This window comes from Sapajus apella, unplaced genomic scaffold (assembly GCF_009761245.1).
Source record: "Sapajus apella isolate SASKATOON/1434 unplaced genomic scaffold, GSC_monkey_1.0 scaffold2, whole genome shotgun sequence".
Classification (NCBI taxonomy): domain Eukaryota; kingdom Metazoa; phylum Chordata; class Mammalia; order Primates; family Cebidae; genus Sapajus; species Sapajus apella.
In genome coordinates this window covers 64,926,118-64,941,068 of record NW_022436942.1, presented here as the reverse complement: position 1 = coordinate 64,941,068, position 14,951 = coordinate 64,926,118, and the positions used below count along the sequence as shown (strand labels likewise).

At 41.0% G+C, this 14,951-nt stretch overlaps 1 protein-coding gene and 1 long non-coding RNA gene across 12 annotated transcripts in view; one reads left to right on the top strand and one right to left on the bottom strand.

The window, feature by feature from the left end:
* RIC8B (RIC8 guanine nucleotide exchange factor B) overlaps positions 1–9,717 on the bottom strand; it is a 115,419-nt gene extending 105,702 nt beyond the window's left edge. For 8 of the 11 annotated variants that reach the window (XR_004271027.1, XR_004271013.1, XR_004271031.1 and 5 more), the window contains exons 1-2: positions 9,530–9,671; positions 57–104 (exon numbers count right to left, since the gene is read on the bottom strand). Coding sequence is in view for 5 of the 11 variants with exons in the window: in XM_032285782.1 (XP_032141673.1) it covers positions 57–104; positions 9,530–9,613 (132 nt within the window). In the remaining 6 variants the exon portion in view is untranslated. Of the gene's footprint in view, positions 1–56; positions 105–9,529 lie in introns of all 11 variants that reach the window. The other 3 variants (XM_032285784.1, XM_032285787.1, XM_032285786.1) reach the window with 2 other exon arrangements.
* Positions 9,718–9,847: 130 nt separating this feature from the next.
* Positions 9,848–11,416, top strand: LOC116556524. The gene is made up of 2 exons (XR_004271061.1): positions 9,848–10,622; positions 11,173–11,416. It is a non-coding gene; the product is annotated as an uncharacterized LOC116556524 (long non-coding RNA).
* The last annotated feature ends 3,535 nt before the right edge of the window (positions 11,417–14,951 follow it).

Sequence of the window (14,951 nt, the reverse complement as noted above, 5' to 3'; positions counted from 1 at the left end):
ACACACACACACACACACACACACACACACACACACACACACACACCAAGGCTTACCTTTCTTTTATCTTCATCTGTTGATTCAAATTTGAAAGTAGCCCTATGCTGAAGGGGGAAAAAAGGGAAACAATGTCATTTTATATACATGGATTTTTAAAGTTTGGCTATGTTTAAAAATATCTAATATAATGTCCTCATAAAAATGTTGCCTTCCGGTATCTCAATATTCTTATTAAAGTAAGAGATAGGCATGTAAACAAATAATTATAAGGCAGTGTGAAAAGACTGCAGCAGAAATATAGATAAAAGAGTACAGTGAACCAAGCCACTAACTGCCCAGCACAATCTGGAATGGCTTTCACAGAATACAGAGCATTTTGCACTGGATCTTGAGGGATAAACAGGAGTATGCCAGAGGCAAACGGAATGCATTCCAGGAACAAAAACAAAGGCTCGAATGTATGAAAACTATATGATATATTTGTGAAATAAGCAACTTTGTGAGACCAGAACACAGGACATATGTTTGGGAGTGGGGCATGGAGGAAGATGAGAATGGAAATGTAGACTGGACAGTGATTTGGAAGGGCTTTCCAATGTTGCTGAGTTTATACTTTTTTTTCATATGCAATAAGAAATCATCAGAGAATTGTGGTTAGGGAAGCTTGATAATTTGATATTTCAGAAAAGTAATTCAATAAGAATAAGAGTTTAAATCATGGTGGCTCCACCACTTACTAGCTGTGACCTTGAGCAAATAAACTCTCTGGAACTGGGCTTCTCACCCAAAAACAGGGTATACCTAGTTCACAGAGTGATTGTGACAGTTAAAAAAGCTAAGGCATATATATAAAGCACAATCTCAGTGCTGGCAAGTAGTAATACTCAGTAAATATCAGGGTTATAATAATGATGATGCCAATGATTATGAGGAAAAAATAATTGGAAAGGCAGGGAGTGTCATGACTCTTCTGCGATGATCAGCAATACTATGTTTTCCACTCTGTAGCTGAAGTGGAAGAGAATAGAAGACAAAATAAGTTTGCTTGCCCATGATCACAGAAAGAATGGAAGTACGCCAAAAATAGAGCACAGAATTCCTCATTCTCCCCCGAAGTTTTATTCAAGAGAACCAAGTGCTCTTAAGAATTCTAAGCCTTCCTATTAAAAAAAAAATCTCCACTGAAGATTTTTCTTTTTCTTTTTTCTTTCTTTCGTTGGCCACTGTGACAAATACTTATTGGCAATCCACCAAGAATGAAGTACTAAAGATACTAAAGTACTAAAGATAGCATCATTACAGGTGGTTCTGCGTTGACATCGTTGTAGAAGCAGCAATTTTTGAAATTAAAGAAGACAGCGGGCCGGGCGCGGTGGCTCACGCCTGTAATCCCAGCACTTTGGGAGGCCGAGGTGGGCGGATCACGAGGTCAAGAGATCGAGACCATTCTTGCCATGATGAAACCCCATCTCTACTAAAAATACAAAAATTAGCCGGGTGTGGTGGCACGCGCCTGTAGTCCCAGCTACTCGGGAGGCTGAGACAGAAGAGTCGCTTGAACCCAGGAGGCGGAGGTTGCAGTGAGCCGAGATTGCGCCACTGTACTCCAGCCTGGCGGCAGAGCAAGACTCCGGCTCAAAAAAAAAAAAAAAAAAAAAAAAAAAAAAGACAGCGAAATGCTGGCAGAGAAGTTCTGAATGTGAGAAATGGTCAGATTGAAGACTCAGAGGTAGGAGACAGTGGCCATCTGAAGGAGGGAGGCTGCCTCTAATATGGATGCAAAACAATTTTTTTTAAAAAGATATAGATTTTAAAATTTATACCTGAATTGGCAAATAGGTGACAGGCAACCAGAGGAAGACTATGACGGAGGTGTGACCAGCATTCTGGAAGAACATTTTGGGCAGTAGCTCACAGGTCAGATTAAAGGAGACCAAGACTAAGAACATAACACCCTGTGAGGAATGGACATCAATAATCCAGGCATGATACTCCTGGTGGCAGTATAAACTGACATAAACCTTAAAAGAGAAAGTGATTTGGCAACAACATATACTAGAAGCCATAAAAATATTCATACCCTTTGACCCAGAACTCCTACTCCTACGAATTTATCCTAACGATCATCTGGAAGGAGAGAATAATTATGTGTGCCAGTATCACTGCAGTATTATCCAATATTGTGGAGGAAAAAAGTGAGAACTGGAAATAACCAACAGGGGACTGATGGAATGCTGTGCATGTGACAATATTCTATCATACATATCAGATTCGCGTGACAATATTATGTAGCAATTTTTAAAAAAGAAAACTCATTGTTGGTATATTATTTTCATAATAAAAAAGAAATTTTAAAAATGAATAATGAATAAAGAATAAGAAGGAAGGAAGAGAGGAAAGACTGTAAATCTGAGGGCTATACTTAGAAATGTATTGACCTGAGGTTTAGTGAAAATTAACGTTAGACTTAAAAGTGGCAGATATCAGGTTAAAGTTATAAACTAAAGCTCTGTAAAGGTTCAATACAAATGAAAATAACTGCACTAAGAAACCAAGAAAATCTATTTTTTTGCCATTATATGTGAAATACTAATTTCATAAATTATCTGGAATAAATGTACCTACTTGTTAATATAATGGTTCTTCTAAACTTTTTTTTTGGCATTTATGGTAAGGGGACAGAAAAATAATTTGTCTTTCGGACAGATACTCAATAAGTTTTTAAAATGTCTTTTAAACAGCTCCTATGTAGAACTAATCTTTTAAGATAGGAATTCAGAATAGTACCAAGGTCTAATTATTCTGTTGCTCTTAATTAGAAAATATAATGGTATGTGAGGCACTACAAATTGAATCTGGAATGTGCCAATCTATTCAGAAGCTCAAGCCACTAAGACTGGATCCAACAGATGTTGGCTTCTTTAAAGCTGGGTTCTTTTATCCAACTTAGATCATACTTAACTTATTCAGTAACCCTATCTATATTCTCCCCTTTCTAAGTCTGAAATCGGGAAAAATGGAACAAGCATTTCCAGCTGTACATATATTTCTGTTAAAACTGTTAGCCAACAGTCAGCTATCTCATCTTCTTTATATACATAATTTCCATAGAAACAGGAGGAAAAAATCAAATATAAAGTTAAACTGGTCGGGCACAGTGGCTCACACCTGTAATCCTAGCACTTTGGGAGGCAGAGGTGGACAGAGGGCTTGAGCACAGGAGTTTGAGACCAGCCTTAGTGACACGGTAAAATTCCACCTCAAAAAAAAAAAAAAAAAAAATAGTTAAACCATTGTTCAATTTACATACCAAGCAAGCTAAACAGCCCAGTGACACACCAGACTCATTATGAGGACTCCTCACTGCAGGTTTCACACCCTATGAATAAGCTCTAAAAAGCTCAGGATCAGGAGTCAGACAACCCTGAGTTTGAGTCCAGTCTTCCTGCTTACTAAAAGTATAAACCTGGTCAAGTTATTCAACTTCACTACCTATCAAATTTCCTTATCTTTATATAAGCATGGAACCTTGCACATAGTAGTGTTCAATGGCCACTACTGTTATTGCTGAATAACCAATGGTGTGGTATCTGGCCAAATATTGAACTATGAGAGAGATAGGAGTAATTTCATAGCTTTCTAAAGATACACTCAAACAGCACTACTACAAGGGAATAAACCCAGTTGGGGTGGTGTATGTGGTGGTTTCATGAACAGAGATGGCTTCTACAACTAAAAATCAGTAACAGATTATATAACATAAACTGGAAATAAGAACAAAGTATAACAAAGGAACTGCCCACTAAACATGCTTCTCTGCAAAAACCCACAGAGTAAACTCAAAGAGTCAAGAGCCCAACTTCCAAAGTAGAAAACAAAAAGTCCTCTTACATAGTCCTGGATACTTATTCTATTCAAATGTAGAAGCTATGTTTATAGGACTGTTCCAGTATTAGGTCTCTGTCAATCAGGTTCTTCTAGCACATAAATGAAGACCTCACTGCTAGCAGTCTTGTTTTCTTCTCCTATGAGGACTACTCCTAGAGACTTACCTACCTGTCACCTTAAATACCTTTCATTTAGCCAAAAGCTTGCCATACTTTGAAACCGGAATCCTGTTGAAACTTGCTATGGGGTAGTAATATGTCCAGGTGGCCTATATGGCCACCAAGCCACCTCTCTGGTTATCATCATACTTGATGAGTCACCTATTAAATGAGGGGGTTGGGTTCAATTATTTTTGAGGTTCCTCTAGCATAACTGTCCTGTGATATAAGAAATCACGATACTACTCTATACCTCAGGGCCCTTAGTCACTGTTTGTTATTGATAATCATGATAATGGTGGCAACTAATCTCTCTACTAAATCTGTTATTAGAAAAGGCCTGAGGGCTGGGCACTGTTCCTCACACCTATAATCTCAGCACTTTGGGAAGCTGAGGACTAGGAATTCAAGACCAGCCTCCAGCCTAGGCACATGGTGAGACCCCAATCTCTACCAAAAAACAAAAACAACAACAACAAAAAAAAAACAGGCCTGAGCGGGAGCAAGAGCTTAAACAGTCTAACAGTCTAGACTAGAATGATACATACTTCCCCAAGTTAACAGTTCATTCTATTATTCAAGCGGAGGTGATTAGGACCCAACAGTAGCCAAAGGATTCTGCATCTGTGGATTCAACCAAACATGGCTTGAAAACATCTGGGAAAAAAAAAAAATTGTGTCTGTGTTGAACAAGTGCAGGCTTTTTTTTCTTGGCATTATTCCCTAACTAATACAATACAACTATTTGTATTGCAATCACATTGTATTAGGTATTACAAGTAATCCAGAGATGATTTAAAGTATACAGGAGGGGCTGGGCACTGTGGCTCACACCTGTAATCCCAGCATTGGGAGGCCGAGGCAGGCAGATCACTTGAGGTCAGGAGTTCACGACAAGCCTGGTCTACATGGTGAAACCCTGTCTCCACTAAAAATACAAAAATTAGCCAGGCACGGCGGGGCGCACCTGTAATCCCAGCTACTCAGGAAGCTGAGGCAGGAGAATTGCTTGAACCAGGGAGACAGAGGTTGCAGTGAGCTGACATCGAGCCACTGCACTCGTAGCCTGGGCAACAGAGCAAGACTCTATCTCAAAAAAAAAAAAAAAAAGTAAATATGAGGATGTGCCCAGATTATATGCAAGTACTATTCTGTTTCCTATCAGGGACTAAAGCATTTGAAGATTTTGGTATCCACAGATTCTGGTATCCACAGGAGATCCTGCAAGCAATTCCCTTTGGATTCTGAGAAATAAGTGTAGTATACTGCTCCTGAAAAAGAAACTTTTTCTGTGTTCAGAAACACAGAAGAGACAGGGTAAAGGCAACATACCCCCTGCAAAAAGATCCCTGGATATTAAATCTGAAGACCAGGCCACCATTTCCTACCTCTGTGACCTTGAGCCTATATATAGAATACTTCCATCTCCCTCATAAGTTTTAATATGAGAGGATTATGCAAGAGGAATTAATAAAAGATGACATACAAAATGTGAAAGTGCTTGCAATAATACATAGTACATAGCAGGCACTCAATAAATGTTAACAGGTGAACTGAGAGGAGACAAAAACAATCGCTCTTCCCATTTAAAAAAAAAAAAAAAAAAAAAAGGCCTGGAGCAGTGGCTCATGCCTGTAATCCCAGCACTCTGGGAGGCCAAGGTTTGCGGGGGGAATCACAAGGTTAGGTGTTTCAGACCAACTGGTGAAACCCCTTGTCTACTAAAAAAATACAAAAATTAGCCAGGCATGGTGGCGTGCACCTGTAATTCCAGCTACTCAAGAGGCTGAGGCAGGAGAATTGCCTGAACCCAGAGGGTGGAGGTTGCAGCGAGTCGAGATAGTGCCACTGCACTCCAGCCTGAGTGACAGAGCAAGACTCCATCTCCAAAAAAAAGAAAAAACAAAAATAAAAACAAAGAATTTGCCTATGCTGAGTCCTACACTGCGTTATGCCCTTGACAAACAGACAAGTTTCATTCTTTCTGGGATAGATAGATCTTTCCTCTCCCCAAGATAAAAAAGGTCAGTGAATGAAGCAAGAAGGCTTGGAAATGAGAATCTATATAAAACAGTAGAAACAGATGTTTCCTGGAGTCAGACAGGTATCTCTCAAAGTGGTACAAGGTATTTTGCTATCCATTATAAAAAGAAAGGGAAGAATGGAGCATAGTCCCAGATTTTAATATTGTGCTATACCAACTCACGCCACATATTTAATTTTTGTTTTTGTTCAAAGCTAACAGTTACGGGGTGCCTCCTCAGCGTCAGGCACTGTTCTACGTGCTTTATACATGTAACTCATTTAATCCTAACAAGCCTATGATATAGTTACTATTATTATCTCCCTTTGGCAGATGAGGAAACTAAGCCACAGCAAAGTTAAGTAACTTGTGTTAGGGCCACACAAGCCATTAAGTTGAGGATCAGAGGCCAGGCTAGCTCCAGAACCTGTGCTCTGGCCACACGACCTCTTAGGTACCCTGGCCATTGTAACTGTAACTTACTGAGCGAGTACTTCCTAGGCGCATTGTGCCCAGTGCTAGCATTGTATTTCACTTAGTGTAATCTTCGAAATAATTTAAGAGAATGGTGATATTATTCCTATTTTATAGATAAGGCAACTGAGACACAGAGGCTTAATATAATTATCCATAGTCATGAAGCTAATAAATGGCAGAGTTGGGATTTGATGCCAAATCCCATTACCTTTCCACTATACCTGACTGCCTCCTTTCAAGGACTAGTTTTATCAGAGAAATAAGGTGGCATAAAGAACCTCCCCACTACTCTCCCAAACAATGAACCAGTCTCTCTCTCTCTCCATCATTCATTTCTCTCTATTGGACTCCTCAATGCCCCATAATCACCTCATAATCCAAATATTTCTCAAATCAGTGTTTCCAGATAAGGAAACGGAAGTATATGGTACCTAGCTATTTTTTTTTAGAGTTCCAAATTCCACATACCATAGAGCTGGGCAATTTAATTCCACCTCCCCATTCTTACTGCCTGAACCACTATAAACATACATCTACTTTCTATTCATCTGCTCCCAAAATCTCTCCCTTTGACAGGCAAAACCTCACTGCAATATGATGGTCAGTCATTTTCTTTGTACTATAAGCAGCCCTACTATACTGGCCCTACTACAGTCAGTATTAAATATGAAAGCTTTCTGGCCAGGCACAGTGGTTCACACCTATAATCCCAGCATTTTGGGAGGCCAAGGTCAGAGGATTGCTTGAGCCTAGCAGTTTGAGAGCAGCCTGGGCAACATAGTGAGACCCCATCTTTATAAAAAATAAATTTAACAGTTACCCAGGTTCTGTGGCACACACCTGTAGGCCCAACTACTTGGGAGGGGTGGGGGGAGGAGATGGAAGTTGCAGTGAATCATGATTGCACCAGTGCACTCCAGCCTGGGCGACAAATACAGACCCTGCCTCCAAAAAGATAAAATAAAAGAAAGAAAAAGAAGAGAGCACTTTCTTCTGAAAGAGCTAACTGCCCCAGTTCACATCTAGTCAGAGCACTCTCAGGCTTCCTCCCAAAATTACAAGTGTTTGGGAATCTTTTGAAACACTTCAGGATACCACCTTAAGCAACGCACACACCATGCAAAACACCTTAAAAACATTCCCAATACAAAAGGAGATCTGGAGAAGTTCAGGATTTAAGCTCTGACAGCACCTGGCCAGGAGTGGTAAGCAGATACCAATCTGGAGGGAGACCAACAAGAGATAAATTGGAGGAAGCAAATCTGATGTCTATTTAGTTTAGCCATAAAGGGAAGGGGAAATATTAAAGAAGGTGATTATATTCAGTTGAAGGTCTTTCTTCCTCCCCTACAGAAACAAATTCCTATTAATTGCTGGGTATCTGGCATATAATAAATGCTAAATAAACATTGGCTGATTGAATAAATTGCCAAGTTCTCTTGCATTTCTTGCTTCTGAAAATCAGTTTGGAGCTGCCTCGTATCTTTTCTGGAAAGCAGTAATAAATCGGGTTAAATCATTATAATTTCCACAATATGCATTAAATGAGTTATTCCTAAATTAGGCAGACATGTTCAACAGTAAAGCATATCGGAAAGTGAAAGAGCTAAGATATGAATATATAGAACCTGTGTATCCTCCCAAGGAAAGCAACACAGTACTGTAGAAAGAGCGCTGTACTTGGAGTTGGACAACCTAAATTCAAATCTCTGCTCCATCTCTCAGTAGCTGTGTGGACTTGGGACCACATTATTATCCTAAATTTTATCATTTGTGAATTGGGGAATACCATCACTCTCCTCACAGGCTTGTTGGTAAGATTAAATGGGAATTAAGCCGCCAGTATGCCATTTCTGCCCTGGGTAGAAAAGATTCAAAAAATAAGACACAAATTGTCAATAATACAAAGTGTATGGATGCAGTGGTGGGCACAAAGCAAACACTGAAGGGGAGATTATGTACGGAGGCAAAAGAAAGAAAAACATTACAGCTAGGTTGTGACTTGGTGTTGGGTGTGTTTCACAGAAGGGAGTCTTCTAAACCAAAGGATAAAGGTGTGGTAGGCTATCTTTTGAAGTGAGCATGTAAAATTCCTGGAAGGAAAAGTAATGAAGAGCTAACGGTTCTTGGAAAGAGATTCAGAGAACTGACGGATTTATAACAAGATACTCTTTTACAGCAGTTGTAAAGTGGAAGGAACTAAACTGGAATACGAGCTCCAAGCATGACCTTGGGCAAGTTATTTAACCAATCTAAAGTCTCAATTGCAAAATGTAGATAATACCTCACGGAATTGCTCTAAGATTAAATGAGATAATGGACAGCAAAGCTGTTAATGCGATACGAATAATAGGTATCATTAGGAGTTATATTCTCCACCCACTTACAACATAATACGTCCATGACCTTGGGCGTGATTTCAGCTCTTTGCACCTCGGTTTCCTCATCTATAAAATGGGGAGGATGAGACCATCTACCCCATAAACACTATGAGGATCAAAGGAGACCATAGATGAAACAACAATGCCTCGAAAACCGTACCGTGATAAAGGTATAGAAAAAACTGCCACCGTCGCTATACATTTTATGCATGTCAAGGGATGTGTTTATGCAGGGAAGCACGTATTTTTATGCTATACAGGTGAGGAAGCCTCGCATGCATTTATGCATCCAGGAGTGTGGCATGGGGCACAGATGCACATCTACGGATTCCGGGGGTGTGACTTGCACGCTTGAGAGGAGGGCCGGAGGTCAAGCTGCTGGGCCAGGAATCAGGAGTGGGCGCTAGAGTGGGTGTAGTGGGATGCAGGATACACGGATGGAAAAGGCTGGGGGCACAAACACGCATGCCCAAGCCGGAAACGTTTTCGTGGAAGAGCAATGCGCATCCCCGGAATGAGGGGGGTGGGGAAGGATGCGATGTGCAAGCACGGAGGGCGGCCCGGGGGTGCGATATCGCACGCCCGGGGCCAGGACTCTTTACCTTGTCGCTGTAATCCCTCAGGACCCGCTCGATAGCCCCCGCTTCGCCGGCCCGGACGATGTAGAGGGCGCGCTCCTCATCCATGGCCGCAGGTGCGGGGGAGCCGCGGCCGCTCTGCGCGCCCAAGCCGCTGCCTCCAGGTAAACGCCTCGCGCCCCCGCTCGCTCGCTCCTTCCCAGCTTCCTTCCTTCCCTCTTTTCCCTCCCTCCCTCCTGCCTCCAACCCGCCAGCCTCCGCCCGGGCCGGCCGTACGTCACGCCCCTCAACTTTCACCCCGCGACGTCACCGCTCCCCCAGCAACCGGCGCCTCACGGCCGCCCCCGACCAGGCCCAGGACTAGGTCGAGGCCTGGCGAGCGGACCGAGGCGGGGTCAGGCTCGAAGCTCTGCTTGCTCTCCTGCCTCTCCCTCCCTCGGAAAAGTGTCTACTCTTTTGAGGGGGCTTTCACAGACTGAGCCGTTCTTTTCTGACCCTCCTCTATGAATCATTCTCGGCGGACAAGAGCAACCCTTCTCTTCTCCGCCCATCTATGAACCAGCAGCTAGATGGACTACAATTCCCTGCATGCAATGGGGTTATCCCGCTCTTCCATCTGATTTACTGGAGTGCCAATGGCATGCTGGGATTAGTAGTCATCCAGACGGAAAGACTTCCCTCCAAGGGCATGCTGGGAACTGTGGTACGGCGAGGGCCGGAAATGGGAGTCTGGCGGCCGCCTGAGGCCAGCGGCGGGGAGACCGTTAGAGGGAGGGTCTAAGCCTGTGCCTTGGTTTTGTTCCTTACGCTGCTGAATGTCCTGCTCCAGCCTCGGCTCGTTGGGCTGGCTGGACTGGCTGATGGTCGCGGAAACTGCCACCCCTTGGTGGGAACTGTCAAGCACCGGTTTAATTCCCTTTTCTCACTCAGCGGTTTCGGTCTCGGAAATTCCTTCCACTCTTGTTTGCATTCTTATTATGTACTCGGCTACAGTAACGTGGGAAATAATCTAAGGCAGTTATCTGGATAAAAGAGGACTTGGCGTTTTTGTTTTTTTTTTTGCCTTAATACTAATCTTTAGCATACATTTCGTGCATCGGGCTCCAGACTTTCTTAGGTAATTTCCCTATATTGTCCAATTCTCAACACAAATTTTTGTGAAAACAAAAAGGAACCCGAATAGTTTATCTTAAGTCATACGGCCAGGGAATGGGAAAGTCGTGGTTTGAAACCAGGCGTCCCCCATCCTCCATTCCCCACCCCCACCCCGAAGCGGCTGCTCTAAGACAAGGAATTGTAATAATACTGATACAGTAGCGGTGGTGGTGATGATAAAGGTTCTCATTGTCCCAGTGGTAATTACGTGCCAGGCGCTCTGTTAATACTTCACCTATGTTAGCTCAATCAACTTCATACACATTCATTCAACAAATATTTCAGAGCCTGTGCTGTGCCCAGGCACTGTTCGATGCAGTGTGGATACAGTGGGCCCAAAATAAAGTCCCTGCCTTCGTGGAGTTTCCATTATAGTGAGCACCCACATGAATTATTCTCATTAAGATGAAGAAACTAAGTCTTGGAGAGGTTAATTGGTTAATTTATAGAAATTGCAGATTTGTGGAAACTGAATTTGAACTCAGAGCCCGTTCTCCTTCTGCTCTCTCAAGCTTGAGTTGATGGAGAGTGGATGAATTCTCCAAGTAACTCCAAGTTTTTCATTCCAAGCAGCCTTTATCAGTAATCATCCTTGATGCCTCTCTTACCAGTCTCTCCTTCCTGAGCTGTGCTGAAGAGAAACTAGAAGGGGCAAAAGTTTATTCATCTAATAATTGAATTTCTTCTATGTTGCTAGATATTCTGCTAGATACTGGGAATTTGGAGATAAGAATAAATGGGACTTGAGTTTATGGATCTTTTGGTCTTTCTGTGGATTATACTTTCCATGCAGCAAACATTTATTGAGCATATTCGTTGAGTCAGGCATTGGAACAGGTGCTCTGTAATTAAGTCAGAAAGATTTTAATCCATCTCTCCAAAAAGCACATTTTAATAAGGTCTTGGAATAGTTAGCTGAATTCCTAAGGTAATAGTAACATCTTCCAATTGTTTTTAACAGTTTACAGAACATTTTAATACTCGTTATCTCAATGGATTATTGGGAAAGGTATTTTTCCTACTTTATAGATAAGAAAATAGGCTCAGACAAGTTAAGTAACAAGAACTGGGACTCAAACTGAGAGCTGTTAACAAAGTATTTGGGTACCTACTCTGTGTCCAGTACAGTATTAAGTGCTTTGGGGGTAACCATATATTTATTTTTGGAGCAAGGGTCTCCCAGAGAGGATATTAAACAAGCACAAAGTATTTTATTTCCGTAGAGACGTTTCTCTTTAGAATCCTTTTAGGTCTCTGACATTTCAGGCACATGTCTTTGAAATGTCTGTTTGCCAGAAATAGGCTATGTTTTTAGGCTCCAATTCTGTACTTCTAAAAAGAGATTTAAAAAATGTAAAACCACATGAATTAGCGACTTGAGAAGTTGTACTTTAGTAATTTTAATTAAATGTTAGTATTCTGATTTTATAACTCAAAGGAATCTTTGACTCTAATTCAAGTCATCTTTTGACCACTGACGAGACTCTGGTTCCAGAAAAATTAAGTGGCTTGTCCAAGGTCAATAGCTACAAGCAGACTCTGGGAATGGAGTCTAGACCAACTGAGTCGTAGGTTACTACATCACTTTACCTCCTTGAACATTAGTTATGGGATACTTTCAGGGACTAGAGACTCTAGTGCTGTTTCAACTCCACTTCCTGGTGATGCTTGGGTTGCATGATAGCAAGGAATTAAGATTTAGAGCCTTGGTAATCAAAGCAACAAATATTTATTCACGAGTTGTTGCTCTTAGAAACAGTAATATAGTAATCCTATACATATTTATGTACAGAGCTTTTAAATTCTGAAAATATCTCCATGTAGATTATTTGATTTAATTCTTGTAATAGCTGACATCGTAAGATCAATAAGACAGGCACGGTCTTCTTTTTTACAGAGAAAAGGGAAGTTCAGGGTATTGATTAGCTGGCTTGTAAACAAAGAAGTTTGCTAATAAGTGGTATGGTTAAGGGCTAGAAGTGCCCTGGCCTCTGATAACATAAAATGTTATGGACTTTCAGGTTAGGGCCAATGAAAAAGCCTGCAAATAGATACTAGTCATTTATTTTGGACTTTGATATCCTGCTGTGGCATTTCCTCTTGCCATGACAATGGGCTAGTTGGTATGTGCCAAATTGAAGGTCTTTAATGAGTACCTGGTGCTAACAGCTTTAAAATTCAACTGTTCCGTATGTAATACTTTTAATACATTTTCTTTAGAAGAAAGCAGAAATTTAAAGCCTTAGCATCTTGGTCTATTGGCTATAGCTCCAGAATTGGAGCTCAGAGAATTCCACTAATTCAAGATATGACTTGTCACTCAGCAACCACCACCTCACTATGTGAAGCCACTCACTCAACCTTTTTTGAGGTTTAGAAAATTAGAACTGAAATAATATCTGGATTAATCCCACAGTGTCCTTAGCTGCTAAACTAAGGGATTGATCTAGATATTATTTCAGTTCTAAATTTTTCAGTTCTAAAATTTTGTGATTCTCAGAAAAACAAAACCACCTTTAAATATGCTCATTCTTTAGAAAAACCTATTAATAAGAGTGGGGGTGTGAAAATCAATATGTGCAAATCAGATATCAGTATATGTGCAAATCATTCCTTGGGCATACCTCCAAAGATTCTGATTCAGTTGATCTGTGGTGAAGTCTGGATACTGGTAGTTTTAAAAGCTTCTCAGTTGATTTGAATAAGCACCCAGTTTTGAGAACCACTGGATCAATATTTTGGTAGAGTATCTACAATTGAACTGGTTTTTTGATAGACCCCCAAACTCATGTGCATGTAACTCATTAGTCTTTGAGAAGTAACCTGGCATTGTGAAAGCTATTTCATTTTTTACCAAGAATACAGTCTCAACCAGGTGCCGTGGCTCACGCCTGTAATCCAAGCACTTCAGAAAGCCAAGGTGGGCAGATCACTTGAGGTCAGAAGTTCAAGACCAGCCTGGCCAAAATGTTGAATCCCCATTTCTACTAAAAATACAAAAATTAGCTGGGCGTGGTGGTGCATGCCTGTAATCCCAGCTACTTGGGAGGCTGAGGCCAGAGAATCGCTTGAACTCGGAAGGCACAAGTTGCAGTGAGCCAAGATTGTGCCATTGCACTCCAGTCTGGGCAATAGACTCTGTCTCAAAAAAAAAAAAAGAAAAGGAAAAAAAATGAATGCAGTCTACCTTTTATAGCAAAGTTAACATGGTTTGACCCTTTAACATATTTAGTGCTCACTGGAGCACAGCATTGTCTTAGATATCATAAAAAAAATTTTTAAAGTATAAATAATTAATTCTGTCGTTTGGGGTTATAGGAAACAACCAAACAATAAACTAATCTTTTTTACTGATAGGAAAGAACAAATTGAGCATAGTACTGCACACATCAAAGGAAAATAAACATTAATGGGAAGGAGAGTATTCAGAATACCCTTCTTGAAGGAGGTGATCTATAGAGGGATGGTGGAAAGAACATAGAGGGCTCCCAGACAGAGGGAAATGCTGTGAGAAAAGGTCAGGAGGCCAAAATTAACAAGAAGCTTGTTGAGAAATGATACCAACTTGGTTGAACTTGGAAGCCAGCAATGGAGATTTCTTAGAGGTCAGTTTGGTCAGTGGGAAAGGAAAAGTTAAATGTGAAAGATGTTTCATAATCAATGATGACTCTATAACCAGCCAGTCCAACTTCAACTTACAACATATCGCATTCCTGAAAATGTTACCTTACAATGCTGTGTGACATAAAATTAAATAGAACTGGGAGACAGGAGAGGGGAGGGTCTGTTGCTGATTGTCTTCAGATCTTTAAGCACATTATTTTATCTCTGGATCTCATAATATTAGAGTTAGACTAGATGACTTCAAGGTTTTTTTTTTTAACTCTTTAAATTTTACTTGATTCAGCCTTTCAGCACCCTTATGAGGTTCCTCAGTAATATTCGCTGTATTCTGATTGCTTAAATTGAGCCCATGCCGTTAGTCCTTGGCAAATATCCCTCTAGTTGTTTAATATTGATTGACTACCCACAGTGGGGCTCTTAGATTAAGCACACAAAATAGGCTCTGCCCTTTAGGAGTTTTTATTTATCCAAGAGCAGGAATGTGGGTCAGACCTATTTGCATCTCGCTGACTTGGAATCCCATCCAAACACCTCTTGGGAAAACCCAGCACTTTGGGTGGCAATGCTGTAATGTGGTGAAAGAACCCGGACTGAGAATTGGAAAACCTGGTTTTTAGTCCTGACTCACTGTGTGAGTCTCAGAAGCCGATCGTTTGTCAAATTCCTT